This window comes from Merops nubicus, unplaced genomic scaffold (genome assembly GCF_000691845.1).
Source record: "Merops nubicus isolate BGI_N331 unplaced genomic scaffold, ASM69184v1 scaffold15438, whole genome shotgun sequence".
NCBI classification, from domain to species: Eukaryota; Metazoa; Chordata; class Aves; order Coraciiformes; family Meropidae; genus Merops; species Merops nubicus.
The window spans coordinates 3409-19161 of NW_008627851.1; the positions used below are offsets into that span (position 1 = coordinate 3409).

A 15753-nucleotide genomic window follows, 5' to 3' on the forward strand; every position below is an offset into this window, starting at 1 on the left:
GTTTAAACAGAATTATTTTCCCCTCTTTTCTCCTGTACTACTGTCTAAATCATCACATCTGCAACGACACGGAGAAGCCGGCACCGTAAGGTATGACAGAAAACTGCTGAGCAGCACCCAGCAGGGCCGTTCTGCATCCTCTTTCTTGTCCCTGGGAGTAGCTTAAACTTTCTGTATAAAAGCTGCCACAAAAAAACCCTCATCTGATGGTTGGGGTGGATTTTTGTTGTTGTTTCTTTGTGACTGTGCTTCTTTTTTTTTTTTTTCTTAAGGTATTAATGGCGTCAGGTTTTAAAGCGATTGTTAGAGTCTTTAAAAATGTAGACCAGTAAAACCCATTCATGAGTGCTCACCAGAGGTTGCCTGTTGAAGCTACCAGCTAAGTAATGAGTTTTCTGTGTTTTGGGGAACAAAATTTGGCATAATTTCCAGTGCCATCCGTATTAATTAACAGAACAGTCAAGTTGAACTAAGGTGAAGGAAACACTTTTCATGTGTCTTTTTATGACAACCTTTAGAGCAGATTTAATTGGCATCCACGTAAATTAAAAACATGTTAGCCTGTCAAGTAAAGAAAATACACTGCTACTTCTGTTTGAGATGTGAACATTATTTTTTATTTGCCATTCATGTGGACTTTCATGCTTTCTGTCCTTTCTTCTGTTTTTGGAAGCAAGAAGAATATTAAAATGACAAAGCAAAAGGAACTAGTGGTAGAAAAGTTAAATAAAAATGGACCATCTCTGGAAGCACTGGAAAGGGGCAATCTTCCTCTGCAGGACCCCATTTCTCTGTGCAGAAGGCAGGTGATTCCCACGTAGTGCCTACGTCCTAACACCATCGAAAGATTCCACTGGGTGACGCGTGGAAGGATGTGCTTAGACAACTGCTAGAAGCTACAGAAATTTATATTGCTGTCAAAGGAATATCCTTAGTCCATATTGTACTGTTCTAACGTGAAAGACATTTTCATGATGTATTTAAATAAACAAAATCTCCAAACAATAGCATTTGAAATTATTTCCAAATCTGTTCGGGTATGTATTTGGGTATTACCTGATGTCTGTTATTTTAATTCCAATAGAAAGTGTAGCTTAATGTAAACCTGAGGCAGATCAAGACTGGAAGATCTGATCCTCATCTAATATTTAAAGACATATTTTTTATCATCTGCTGTAGCTAGAGGCTCTGAAGTCTGGAAATGAATAAGTCTCTCAAACAAAACGAGGTTGTTCTTTGAATTGTGGAAATAACTAACCTCTTCCTCTAAGGGTTTATGTTCTATGCCCCATTCTTGTCCTCCTCACTGTCACTGCAATGATCTTGGCCTCCATGTCCTGCAATGCCAGGTGCTCAGGCATCCCCCCAGCTGATACCTGTCCCACACTGACCAGCCCCTTGGTAAGGCAGGAGTAAGGTGAGCTGATCTGCCTTTGAGGTGTTGCTGGCTGGGCATCCAGGAGGACAAAGACAACAGGTAAGACCAGTGACCATGCTGCAGCTACCTTTGATGCAAATTCCTAATTTAAATCTCTATCTTCTACTTGGACTATGATTTTGTTCAGAGTGATAGCTGCTGAATTTGTCTGCCACGACCCAACAGATTCAAAATTATTAGAAGAGAACTGGCAGAGATTCAAACCCTGATTTCTGAGACCAAGATAAAACACAAAACTTACCTAAGCAAAGGAGTGATAATCCCCTCTCCCCAGGGCTGAGCACTGCCCCGACTGACTAGACAGTCTTTTAGGTGCAGGGCACGAGGAAGACTCTCCCATTGACTCTTCTCATTTGGCATTGCAATATGTGATATTTGGTATCTGCAATAGAGTTCTGCAATATGACCATCAGCTTCACTGGCCAGCTTCTTGTGTGGGCCATGTTTTGTGCATTTCGAGGCCTGGACACGACCCCTCAAAGGCAGGCAGTATCTCAGTCAGTTACACTTGATACCACCTCTTGATTTTATTGTGATCACAAAAAAACATTGAACCAGGAAAAAGTTTTGCTGTTTCAGACATCTTTCTTCCTAAAAGTTCTTCATATTGTGCTGGTTTTGGGTGGGATAGAGTTAATTTTCTTCATAGCAGCTTGTATGGGGCTGTGGTTTGGGTTTGTGACCAAAACCGTGTGGATAACACAGGGATGGATGTTTTAGCTGTTGCTGGTTGTCACACCACCCCACCGGCAAGGAGGCTGGGGGTGGGGAAGAAGGGACACAGCTTAGATAGCTGGCCCAAACTAACCAAAGAGATATCCCAGAGCATATGACATCATGCTCAGCAATATAAAGCTGGGAGAAGAAGGAAGGGGGGGACATGCAGAATGATGGTGTTTGTCTTCCCAAGTAATTGCAACATGTTATGGAGCCTTGTTGTCCTGGAGATGGCTGAACACCTGCCTGGCCATGGGGAGTAGTGAATGAATTCCTGGTTTTGTGTTGCTTGAATACATGCCTTTTACTTGACTTATTAACTGTCTTTATCCCAAGCCACGAGTTTTCTCACTTTTACTCTTCTAATTCTCCTGATTCTCTCTCCTGTGCCACTGGGGGGGAGGGGGAGTGAGTGCGCAGCTGTGTGGGGCTTTGTTGCTGGCTGGGGTTAAACCATGACCTGTATCTACTGGAGTAGAAAAAGTAACCTGAAAAAATACACTGCTTGGTTAACTCTTCCATCCAAAAATGTTGAAAAGCTCTCAGGAGGCTGATGTCACTGATGTTAGGAAAATCCTTCTGTATGTACCACCTATAAGCAAAGCAAAACAGCAACCCTTATTCCACAAATGCTCTTTAACTCCAGCAAAACTCACAAGAAAGCAGAGCAGGGACACAGAGGACCTCATTCCTTCCACACCTTTACTGTCACAGATGACCACGTCACTGTTATGAAATTAGAAAGCTCCCATTCAAAAGACAGCTTTTATATTTTGAGTAACATTAATACATTTATTTAATTGTAATTTACTCTTCATTCATAAAAAGGACAAAGCATGGTCCTGCTCTACTCATCTGGAAAAAAAAAGATAAAAAGTAACTAAAAAACCAGTTCAATATTCATCAGTATCAAATAATAGTAATATCAATTTTTCTGAAATATAAAGAAACAACAAATATGTCTATCTATATAAACTTTAATTAAGAACCTTGCGTTTTAAAGCAGATGATACATTAGTTAGTTTTTCTTGACAACAATTTGAAACTGAAGGTCCCTGTCAAATTTACACAATTATGTGACACAGAAAAATTGTCAACTATCTGACCGGTATGTGAGACCTATCTCATCTGTGTTGCTGATTTTAAAAAAGAAGTGGCTTTTCTACCCAGGTCATTTCCATGCAAAAACTAAACAGTTTTGCTTTTTACACCACGTATTAGAAAAGTAAAAGGCAATCATGCATTTGGCAAAAGATTTAGTTGTGGTTGTAGATTATATAAAAATGAGTCATACTGCAAAAGAACCAAACCAAATGGAACACAATAATTCACATTTCTTTTTGTACAGAAGGCTTACAGCGTATTAGTTTCTTAATGAGCTGAAGACAGCTCATTTCTCTTTCAAATAATTATACAATTTATGAAACTCAGTAGTGTTTGACACTTCAACATTCCTCGATAGGGAAGTTCTCACTTTCACCTATTTAAAAAATTTTCATCTTGTAACAAATAGTTAAACTAAAACAGTATTACTGATATTTCTTAATGAAGACTCTACACTTTTACATGTAAATATATAGTACAAAATTATACAAATAAAAGAAGAGGGTGTACATTATTAATAATAATTAATATTCTTGCTTCATGTAATTATTATTATTATGGACCTCTACAGTATCAGTTCTAAAAAGATAAAATCTATTTCTAAGTAGCTAGCAAGGTTGTGCTAATAAAATATGATTCAAAGCTTATAATTCTTGAAGCATCAGACATTGCACTATTACTTGAGCCAGCTGATTCAATATCACTGTGTTTCTTCAACATTCACACTCAAACTAATTCCCAGCACACCATGGGAAATGAAAGGAATGTGCATTTCTTTAACAACTTAAAAAAACCCAAACAAACCAACAAAAAAAACCCAAACACTGAAACACTCTAGACACAGTCAGAACAAAAACATTCTCTATCTCTAATAGAGTTCCCATTTTGCAAAGGCCATAGTAAACATTTAGCTTCGACTAACAGTTGGGATCTGACTTTCATGTACTAACACACAGTTGGAACATTCAGTACTCTATCAAATAGGGAAACGGTCTCAGAACTTTAAAACTCTTATTTACAACACTATGAACATTAGAACAACATCAAGTTCTTGAAAAAGCATATAATTCTCCCAAATGTACGCCTTCATTACAGGAAGGTAACACTTGGTATCTGCAGCATAAAAATGTAAATATAATTTTTTTTTTTTACTGTGTTACTCTGTTTTTGCCATTTATTGTATATCTTTTTCTTTTTTTTTTTATATTTTAAATCTTTTAACTTTAAAAAATAACATTTCCTACCATTTCATGGTCCACTTGGCTGATCTTAACATGGACTCCATCTCCAAACTCCAGTGTTCTATTGCTACCTTAATAATAATAACAGTAATAATACTAAATCAAAGCAGACACATTACACTGCTTCCCTGAAACCTGACATTTGACTCCTAAAACCAGCAACAAGGACCAGAACAGAATTTTTCAACAGAATAGTTTTAAGAAAAGAATACAGGAAATCTTGTGCCAGTGAAGCACAGGTAAATTCCTTTAAGCTGAGCATGCTATGCACTTCTCAGGTGTTCTTAACGTATTTAAAATTAAAAAAATCCTTGTCACTGACTTTCATTTCACATCCTTCAAATTCTATCCAATAGCCTCAAGAAATATAGCTCTAAAAAATGAAATGTTTTTGCTTTGACTGTCTCTCTAAAAACCAGTAATCCCAATAAATGATGATGGGGCCATTCAAAAATATGCAGTACACAAAACATACAGGATAGTACAGACAGACGTAGTACTCTTACATTTATCACATACAATCAACATTTCAATCTCTATTATATTTCACAATTTGTTATTCGGTTAAAGCACCTACGCATGGTGATTTTACTTTCACTGTACAGCCTATGTTATTGGGTTTTAACACTGTAACTTGCCCCATTGGACCGAATCATGCAACTGTCACAGATCAGCAGAAGTGTTTTATAAGGCATATTGGAACAAGTTAAAAATATTTCTTAGCCTTTCAAAAGTTGATTTACTTCATGAAGGAGTTCCTGGATGCCTCAGTCCTCTTACAGTTCATAGGAAATCGGCAGGGTAATTTGTTTTAAAGTGTAATTTATTTGGCTTAGGACGGTGCCACAGGAATCAAAAAGTCGTGGTCCTCATCTTCAAAGGGAGTCCTTTGTGTTGGGCGGAGGACAAGGGAAACCCAGCTACATTCAGAACCCCGAGCAGGCCAGGAGACCCAGGGCAGGCGCCACCAGCACCAGGAGCAGAGTCGGCACGCCAGCAGCGGCACCTGCGACCAAACAGAGAACAACACGACGTGGGGCTTACGCCAGCGTGACCCGCGGCAGGGGAGGACGACCCGCAGGAAGGTGGGGCACGGCGGCTGGAACACCAGCTGGCAGACCCCAGCCCCGCCCCTACCCGCGGGGACCCCGAGACTTGCTAGGGCACGGCGCAGGACTGGCGCTCGCGCTCTGCAGCAGCTGCTTGTGCTGCGTGTTTATACGAGCAGCGAGGCCGTTCAGAACCCACCGGTGTATTTTGATTTGGCCGGTCCAACAAGCCAGGAGGTTATATCAGGAGGTAAAAGGTCAAAATAAATATTTAAACGCGTGAAAGCAAAATTAATGGAGTCTTTGAAATGTGACAAAGCAAAGAGACACCTTTGGAAATGTTAATGTTCATATGATCAGCCATAATCTGAGGGATGTCAGAGAGCCTGGTCTGTTTGTTTACCTGCCACATTACAAAGTCCAGATGGCTGACTTCTAGCAGTGTGGCACTTACATCTGTTATAGTCACAAGGATCTTTCTTAAACAAATATTTTAAGACAAAAAATATTAACTAACAGCTTACAAACTTTACACAACTCACTCTGGCAAACAGGGACAAGGATTGCTAGAATGTTAAATGGCTCCTGTTGCCACGGTCCAGCTCTCTGTTAAGAAGCATCTATAGGAGAAAATAAGCCAGCCAAACCGTGCCTGGCTGTGAGTCTTGGAGATGGGCCACAGGAGCTGGAGAACGGGCTATTCCTTCATCTCAGAGAGCTCAGATGGTAGTGTGTAGGTGGGCAGTGTGGGATCCAGCTGATCACTGCTCGTCCTGCTGTTGAACACAGACTAAGGGCAGAAGTGCTTGCAGCTGGTGGTGACAGTCCTGAGGAGCTGCAGGAACCATCCCACCGGACAGTTCTCCAGCATATGTTCTGAGTGTGGAAAAACCACACTCAGAACATGCAGGCCAAACACCACAGATTTCAGCAGGCAGCCCTGTTTTACCTAACAACAGGCACAGTACAACAAATTTCAAGTATTCTTTCATAGAATTTAAAGTCCCAAAAGAGCATCCACATCTTCTCATCAGACCTCTTGCAAGGACAAGTACCTCACATCATCTGGTCCGGCACCATGCAGGCTCCTGGACAGATAAATCTGTAGGTTTTATATATCTCCCTCAGAAGTTTTTGTATCTTTCAGGATAAGTAAAGAGGTTAATTCTTCACTTTGTGTCTATCTATCTCAAATCTCCTATTAATAAGGTACTTTATTAATTTCAGTTAGCAAAACAAAATCCTGAGGGTGAAAAAAATGCTAGTTTGAAGTGAGAATTTGTCCAAATAAACACCTGTAAGTTATCTTCAAGTATTTATTTCTTACAGTATTTCTTACCCACTATAACAAGGAGGGAGTGAATAAAGTAGATGGAAATTAATCTTATTGATAGCAAAACCCAATTTTATATAAAGCTTGTGGACCAACTCCAAATCAGAAAACTCCAGAGCCTTTTTTCCTCACAACTATCTTATTACAGTATTTCCAAACTAAATCCCGAGGACTGATATGGTGGGAACAATCACGTTCCACTGGATATAGAGCACATGTCTATCACTGGAGAGAGCTGGGTCTAAAGATCCATTTCATCCAAGATCTCTCTCCAGAGAAGCTGTTAGAGGAGTGCGTGCCCTCCCTGTCCCAGAACAGAGGTATGTCAGTACGCTTACGCGGTGATCAGACACCTCCCAACAGGACGTGCCCACAGCTGCTCACAGGCACACAGGTACAGCGTGTCACCTGGCTCAACGCTTAACAAAAAAGGGCACCATAAGTTACGGGCACACAGAAGGCCTGGCTTGTTTACACGTGGCCTTCAGTAGTCAGTTGAACTGCTCTTAGAAAGGCAGATGTGAAAGGGAGTGTCTCCTGACTCACAAATGAAGCTTCCTGCAGGCCCCATCAGGGATAAATTCAGAAGATAGCCTCCAAGACCAAGACAACTATTTCCCCTCCTGTTTCTGCCACAGAAGGTGTAAAAATGTATTTATAGGTGATTCTTGTTTCTCCGTTGTCCCCTCAGGGAAAAAGTCCACAACATCCGCCATGAAGCCGGAATTTTAGAGCTTTCCCCACAGAATTTATTTTCAGTTTCAGACATATTACTCTTATTGTCCCCTTTCTTTCTAGGTCCACCACTCTACTCCTCCTGACTTCAGCCCTCACTCATATCAAGTCCTTTTGGTGCTCCACTCTCTTACCTGTCCCCAGTACTAAACTCTATCCTTTTTCTCCTGCTTTTGACACCTCTTCTCTGCTCCCATTCCCACTCCTTCCCCTGCTGCTGTAGGGATGCTTTCTGAAGTCAAGATTTCTTCCTAAGTCTTTTCTGATATTCAAGCACATGGAAAACCAAGACAAGAGACCTACTAATCCTTCTTGATCAGCAATATTCAGTGGTAAAAAGCACATTTCTATGAAAAGCACATTTTTCCATAAGAAGCTGTATATCCACTTCAGTGAAAGATAAATTTAAGGAAAATATTAGAAAAAATTGCTTTTGAAAGTATCCATAAGCAAATTTTATGCTTAGGATGAACATGAATCCATGCTCAAATATATTCTCATACGTAACAATTACGCATTTTGGCAACTGTGAAAGTACAAGCGTGTATTTATCTGTTCTTTTTAGTGATTTGTGAAACACATTTAATCTCTTCTGTAGTCCTTATCCCTAAATATCAAAGTAGTAGTTCTTAATGAATGAATAATAGCCGTGGAAGAAAAATAATCCAGACTTCATACTTGAGAATATCCACAGAAAACGTATTCTGCCTTTTTCAGATCAGGATAATGCTGCTGGAAAGACACAACTAAACTCATATTTTGAATGCTTCTAGTGAAGGAAAATGTAAAAAAGTTTGCCTAGTGAAGTTGAATGATGAGCAAGTACGAGGAAAAGTCTATTTCCATCTAACTATTCTACAAAGAGAAAGGAATAATAAATCTTCCCCTGAGATGTGTCCACTGGCTCCAGAATTAATAGCAACTCGTCCCACTGCAGCAGGTCCTTACCAGGTTCAGGCACTGTTGCAGATACCTTTAACAGCTTTCTGCAACGAAGCAAATCCTTCCCTTGGCGCATTAGCAGAACATTAGGAGGACAAATGCACATTAAACAGATCCCCCTTCTTTTTTTCTTGTTAGATTACTGACCCACGTGTCAGGAACCATACTTCACTGGAAACACCATTCACCAGTGCACAACAGCCAGTACACTCCTGCAGCTCACAAATGACAATTAATGTAGGTTTTGCCAGAGTACAGAATACAAGATTTAATTCTGTGCAGTAATGCAATTGTGATCTGTCAGTTTAAACAATCTTTAAAAACTAGAGAAATGCCAGATAAAGACTTACTGAATGTGTACAAATAGACATGTGGATGTAAATTAAAACAGAAGGACTATTAAGCTCCTTCTGAAGTCTGGCCAGGTATGAGCTGTATATATTTAGTACCTAAAAATTCATTTTCTCAGTGTTATAATGTGTGATCTCTCCTCTCAACCAGCACCTTGCATATCCTGTGTGCGTGCAACTGCACACTACAGTCACCAAAGACAGGGCCAAAACCAAATGACAAACACACCATGTGTGGACTTCATATCAAGAGTCTTCATTTCTTTCAAATAAACAATGAAACACACACCTTAAATTTGTTTGTTTATTTGTTTTTCCAAGAGGACCAAGCAAAGGTTGTGAAATCTTGCAGTATTCCCGTTCAGGCTTTATTACTGTCTGCTATAGAGTTCCAGTAGCTGATAGTTTTAAGCCTAGGACTAAACTATCCACAAAAACATACTACTCAAAATGTAGCTTAACATAATGCATTTTCTTTCAGCAAGATCTTTCTGTATCACAAGAACTCCAATTAAAGTCACAGTAATCCACAACTTTGTATTTTAAATCCTTTAGTCTCAGATGAAATCTGTTACACTTCTGAATAGAGATCCTAGATTTTACTGACATCTTGAACAGTATGCAACAGTCTTCCAATTATACTCAAAAGAAACGGAATCAATTTAATGCCTAAATGAAACAGACGTTAAAACAGTTCAGACTTTGATGTATTTCCCAAGTCTTTGTAACAATTTGTTATGAAAAAATGTCATTATTTTCTTTAAATGTTACTTATCATTAAGATATGACATTTTTGGCCCTTTTCCAAACCCCACTATCTTTCTATACTGGATTGTAAAAAAAAAAAAATAATCTAGAGGCTTGTTTAGAAATCTTACTTTCATCAGATCTGTGAACCAGGAAATTAGTTACTGGTCATCTGTGAAGCTGTCATATGTGAATAACTTCTCTTTCTCAGTGAGAAAGCGTTTGCCCTGCCAACATACACAAACTACAAGCTATTCCTTGGCTAACCATGAGCTGATCCTGTTGTGGCAAAACTCTCTCTGCATTTGTTGTCAGGAAAGATTGTTCAAGAATTAATTTGTAATAAATGACATCATTTTTTTTTAGTTTCAAGGTACTGAACATCGAGGGGGATGTCTACATGACTGTTCTAGTTTAGAGGGAGTGTGTAGGGCAGGATTAGAGGGTAGAGGAGCAGATCTGTAAAGAGAAGCAGCAGTGTTGGGAATCCAGCTCCACACTGTGTGCTCATCTCAGGTTTTACTTTGCACTGCCTCTAATCCAGTCCTGCACAGGGTATCCAGCACAGCTCCACAGTGCAAAATAAACCCCCATAAAGTGAGCAGCTGAGATACTTACTTCAAAAACACACTCCCTCTAAACTAGAGCAGTCATGTAGACAACCCCCTCAATGTTCAGTACCTTGAAACTGCATAAAAGAAGTAGGTGGGTCTGTAGTTCTGTCATCTGGCTTCTGAAAGGAAATACCACTTGTCCCAGCTGGAAATACTGCCTTCATGAAAGACTACTGCATAAGAAATGGGTAGTATCAGCTGACATGATTCAAATTCTGCTATCCCTATTCATAGTAAATGAAAAACAACTGAACTAATTACAATATGCTTATCTTGCATCACTGGCATCATTGCTAAGTCATGGATCCAACTTTCCCTTGTCTAGGAATACATTTGTTTGGGCATGAGGAAATTTTCCTCTTGCCTGTGCCATAAACCTTTCAAGAATGGCTCTATGGAGTAATTCACAACCCTGTGAATTACTGTTTTGCAGCAGAGTAGATGTATAGGATGGAAATTATGCTGTCTGTGCATCTGCCCATGCTTTGTGCTGTGCATCTGCAGAACAGCTTCTAAACTATTATAAGACAGATAATATTAAAAAAAAAAAATAAGAAATGCTGCTGATGGTCTGGGTTGTTTGTCCAGCCCATGGTGTTTGTCTGTCTTCTTCTACTTGAAATCCATATGCCAGAGCCAACTACATGTTTTGTTTTGGCAGTGGTCCCTGGCATGTTGGCAGGCAGCAGCAGGGGCTTCTTTTCCATTGACTCTGTGTCCTGGTTTCAGCTGGGCTTAAACCACAACACTCTGACCCTGCTACAGACCTGGGATGCCAAAATGAAAAGATGCCTTGGACTCTGAGGACACTGAGACAATTTTCAGTTGGGCTATTACTTCACTGTCAATAAATGTAGATTATTTCTCAGATACCTCTTCACATATATTAATGGTCATTACAGATTCTTCTGCATGGAGAATTAAGTAGAAGATCGCAAGTAATACTTTTTAAATGTACTTTTTAAAAGCAGTATACTTAAATAGTAGCAAGAACAACTACAGAGGTCCTCCCGTGACCCAGGGCAACAGCTGAAGTTGTACTTCACATGAATGCTGTGAGTTACAGGATCACTTACATGACTGACAGGCTTGTCACACCTCTCGGCACCTGCCCTGGCTCTCTGGCTGTGAGTGGTCGCTCCAGACAAACTGGCTCAGCAGCAGCAGCAGGAGCACTGCCAGGCCAGGCAAGGCTGAACCACCTGCTCAGCTGGGATGAGGTGTTCGCTGCTGGGAACTGCCCTGCTGAAGCAGCAGGAGGAGCTGAGTGAGTTTCAGTAGCTCACCCTGATAGGAAAGCTTATCTCTGATCATGCTGATTGTCTGGTGAGACAAAACACTCGGCTGTGAGTGTTCCCACATTAATGTATTCTGCATTGCCTCAGAAATTATGTTCGACAGTCACTCAGAGAAATTCAGTCATCCTCTGAGAGAGTAACTGACTGTTTTTTCATCAGTAAGGACTAATTTTTTCAGGAGAAATAATGGGAGCCCAGAAGAAAAAGTTTCACTGTAAAACTGAAAAGAAGAAAAAGGACAGATACACAGTTGGCATGTCTGGGGATTTCCAAGTGAGGAACCTACTCCTCCTTGTTCAAGAAAATAGGGATTTGTGAATGTTTTTTACAAACAAATCCATCTCAAGTATACACCAGATGTGTCACTCCTTTTCACTTGCAAATAGTCCACATTTAAACAACCGCGTGGTACAATGGGTGAACAACAGAAACTCTTCAGGTGGGAAAAGGTGGTGAATTAATGGAGAAGATATTAGTTCTCCTATTCCTATATAGGAATTTCGGTGTTCTTGAGAACAAATGTGGCACATAAAAACACTGGGATCCATTAAAAGCCTGTCTTTAAAATCTTCATCTTTCAGTCTGGAAGCTGGCTGACACATCAGAAGTTGAACAAGGATGTCCTCAGCTTCTACAAGAGCAGAAGTGCCTGGCCTCAGCAGGCTGGATAACAGTGGTTGCTTCATGGCAGGGAGAGGCCACCGTTCCTCTACAGCACATGACAAGACCTGCACAGCAGGTGCAGTCCAGTGCAGGGCTTGTCCTCATGAAACCGGCTACGTGCTCTACAGCCTTCATGTACAGGTAAGTCCCATCACCACGCAGACCTTGAGAAAGAGGGAGGTAAAGTGGAAGGTGCTGCCAAAACATGGCCTCCCTTCACCTTCTCCCTGGGTGCAGCAGCACAGCAAGCAAGGGATGATGAGCTGGAGAGCAACATGGCAAATACCCAGTCAATGCAACTAGTGGACTGAGAAGCAGCAAGGAAAATTTAGTTTAACAGGCCAGCTCAGCTTAAATTTGACATTGCTGTTCAGCAAGGCAGAAAAATATCTTAAATTTGGCATGAAAGTTACTGTGGAAAAGAAGAAAGCAAACAGCTGGCCTAACATGAGCCTCCCCAGAGCAAATTAATGTCATTTTTACTGATAACGATATACTTTGAAGAATTAGGTACTGTTAAACTGGAAAGGTCAATACAATTTTCCAAGGTAGCTGGCTAGCAGGATATCTGGTAAAGAAGACAGAGAGGAATAGGCAGGGTAGAGCATCTTAGAGGGCTGCATAGGCTGCATAAACCAGATAAAAGGTACACACCCTTTACTGGGAATGCTCTAATTTACCCAGTTCCAAACAAAGGTAAAATGAAAGGAGAAGCAGATGAAGGCAGAAACTAGAAAGATCACACAAAAGAACAAGAGCAGGGGGTTAGTGTAGAAATTATTCCCAGTCTGATACATTTGTTGGCAATTCCATTGTCTTTCTACAAAGCAATTTTTGGATTGTGAGGACTTTGTAGGTACATGCAGAAAAGGCTGTGATTAGTATCACATTCCCCTCCAGCTGAGCACATCATTTTACATTTTAGTGTTCTGACACAGAAGTACTAACAGTGGTTGTAACTAAGTGCAAACAATTCCTTTAACGCTAGATAAAGCTTTTAACCTCCATAGTCTGTAGTGTCAGAAAAAGATCTGAAATGACCCATCTCTGTGTTCTATTTTCAGAGAAAACAGTAACTTACAAATTAATGAAATATTTGTTTTAGGGGGAGAGAGACAAAATTTCCTCATGTGGAAATAAATGAGGGAAACTTCTTGTTTTTTTTTTTTTTTTTTTACAGATAATATCTAAATGAGCCAGCAGTGCCTAAACCCAGTTTTAAATACCTGCTCCTCTGTTCAGATGAGTGAATTATACTGCCACATTAAATTCTACATTTCACTTACTGCTGCTCAGGAATATTAGAAAACAATATGGAGTTACAGAATTTAACTGCAGAAAGGATTGTTATATCTTTTAATGTATGTCCTCTATCATCTAAATATTGCCTCACATACGATACAGTTACCCTTCTAATTAGTTTCTCCTGCACTGAGCTCAGGAGGATGGATTTTTATAAAACACGCCTTCTAAAGTTACTCACACCCTTGATTTAGAAATACTAGGAGCTGAAAAGCAAAAAATCAAGCAGATTTTCATGCGTCTGGAGAAGGGAGTCTCAAACTGATCTGGTTAGAATTTCTCTCCTGATAAAGTTCTTACTTCAGCCACTCTACAGCTAGAGTCACAAGCAAGCACCAAATCTGATATGCTGAAACATTCATGTGAACTTAGAGGAAGGAACCTTCTGAGATTTTGCATCTTGATGGATGTAATGTCTCTCCTTCCCTTCCCACTGCCTTAATAGAATGGTGTTGGACAGGCACAGCAGACAAGACCAGGTAGCACTCTTCCAGTGCCACCTTCTAAAAATTATCAACTGTACCTCTCTTGCTTCTGTGAACAGGCTTTGGAATACAGTGAAAGTAAAATATATGACACTAATCTTTAAAGGCAAGAACATTTTGATATTGAAGTCCTTCAAGTATTCTGAAAAGGGCACTGAGCACTTCAGTATGTAGTAAGATATTCTATTTAATACATCTAAATCAATCTATCTATATATATAGATATAAAGAGGGAAAACCTCCAAGTATTTGGTATAGTCACTGGTACTTAAAAGTTGAAGTTAGTAAATATGTGATATTTATTTACTCTTTATACGTTTCATCTGTAGCAACAAATAAATCTGTTTATAAATTATACAAGCCTGCCAAATAATCACAGTACAAACTGTCCTTCTAATGAAAGATTTATTGCTTAATGTACTGTCAGTAGATCTGAAGTTTGGAAGTCACGCAGTTTGCAGGAGCACAGGATGCCTGGCTGTACCTCTGGGGCTGTCTAGTCTGACTTCCCACTCATATCAGGATTGCTGCCAGCCACAGCTTTGCCCAGCTGAGTCACAGAAATCTCTGAAGATGAAAACTGCATAGCCTCTCTGGGTAACCTGCTCCACTACCCTCTGGGTGAAGTTCTTCCTAAAGTCCAGCCTGAACCTCCCAAACTGCAGTTTCTGGCCACTGCTCTATGTTGTATCATCTGCCATTACCAAGACTTTAGATTCATCACCTTTGTGCAGTTATGTGCTCTGTTGGATCACCCCTCTCCCTCTCCACCTTGGAGAGCCTTGGTGTTTATTAAAGGAACTAGACTCTGTGATTCTTAATACGGAAGACCTGTGAATGTTCCTCACTACTAAAAAAGTGATTCGGAAGTCCCCCAGTCTTTGCCACTGAAGTAACTGGAAAACTATCACTGCTGCCTTTGTCAGAGAATCACTGGGTTTTGCTCTCTTAAGGGAGAGGTTTCATCAAAAGGTGTGTTACAGCAGACATTCAACCTAAGTCTTCTGAATCTCCCTCCTCGCTAAGAAGAAAAGGAGTCTGGCTGCATAACAGTGAGAGGCAGGGGTATGGCACCACTCCAAGGCACCCAGAGAAAGTAAAACAGATGGTTAACCGTTGAACTGAAAAATACCACAAGGATCTGAGTAAGGCAGTTCCACATCTTGCTACTGAAAATTAAAACAAGTAAGAATTGTCATGACTAGAAAGTATTCCCTTCTTCATTCCCTCACCCCTGTTATCATGTCTGCAATCCTGTCTAGATTATTAAGGGGAAAAAAATAATGAGTCTTCCAAAGATTACTTTAAATCACTCTGAAGACTACTTAGCTGGCTTTGATTTCTCAAAGCAATTAAAAATACTGTATAAATAAAGTTCAGTAGTGAAATGTCCTACCAAGAGGTGAAAGCAGAATATGCATTTGTATTAAATTAAATCATTATGCATCAAAGGGATTATACTATTAAAGCAAAATACTAATCTTGGCATTCACTCTATGAACTATGTGATTCTTTCTGTGATATTCTTTTTTTTGCTGTGCTGCAACATTTACGCATATGAGGCTTAAATAATGATATTTTGGATTTTTTTCATCTTCTTCTAATGGTAGAGCACAATGAATATAAAATATGAAGCATTTTGTTTCATAAAAGAGGAATATAGTGTTCCTGTGTTGGTGCAATAAAAAACCTGAAAGTACCTGTATGAAATATCTCAATGACTGAATACATCAGT

The 15753-nt window shown here is 39.9% G+C and overlaps 1 protein-coding gene across 1 annotated transcript in view; it reads right to left on the reverse strand.

Moving 5' to 3' along the window:
• Positions 1-2919: 2919 nt before the first annotated feature.
• LOC103778874 (contactin-1-like) overlaps positions 2920-15753 on the reverse strand; it is a 39611-nt gene continuing 26777 nt past the window's right edge. Inside the window, 3 exon segments of the mRNA XM_008946490.1 lie at positions 2920-5352; positions 5354-5459; positions 5461-5506. Of these exon segments, the coding sequence (XP_008944738.1) occupies positions 5284-5352; positions 5354-5459; positions 5461-5506 (221 nt within the window). The 3' untranslated portion in view covers positions 2920-5283.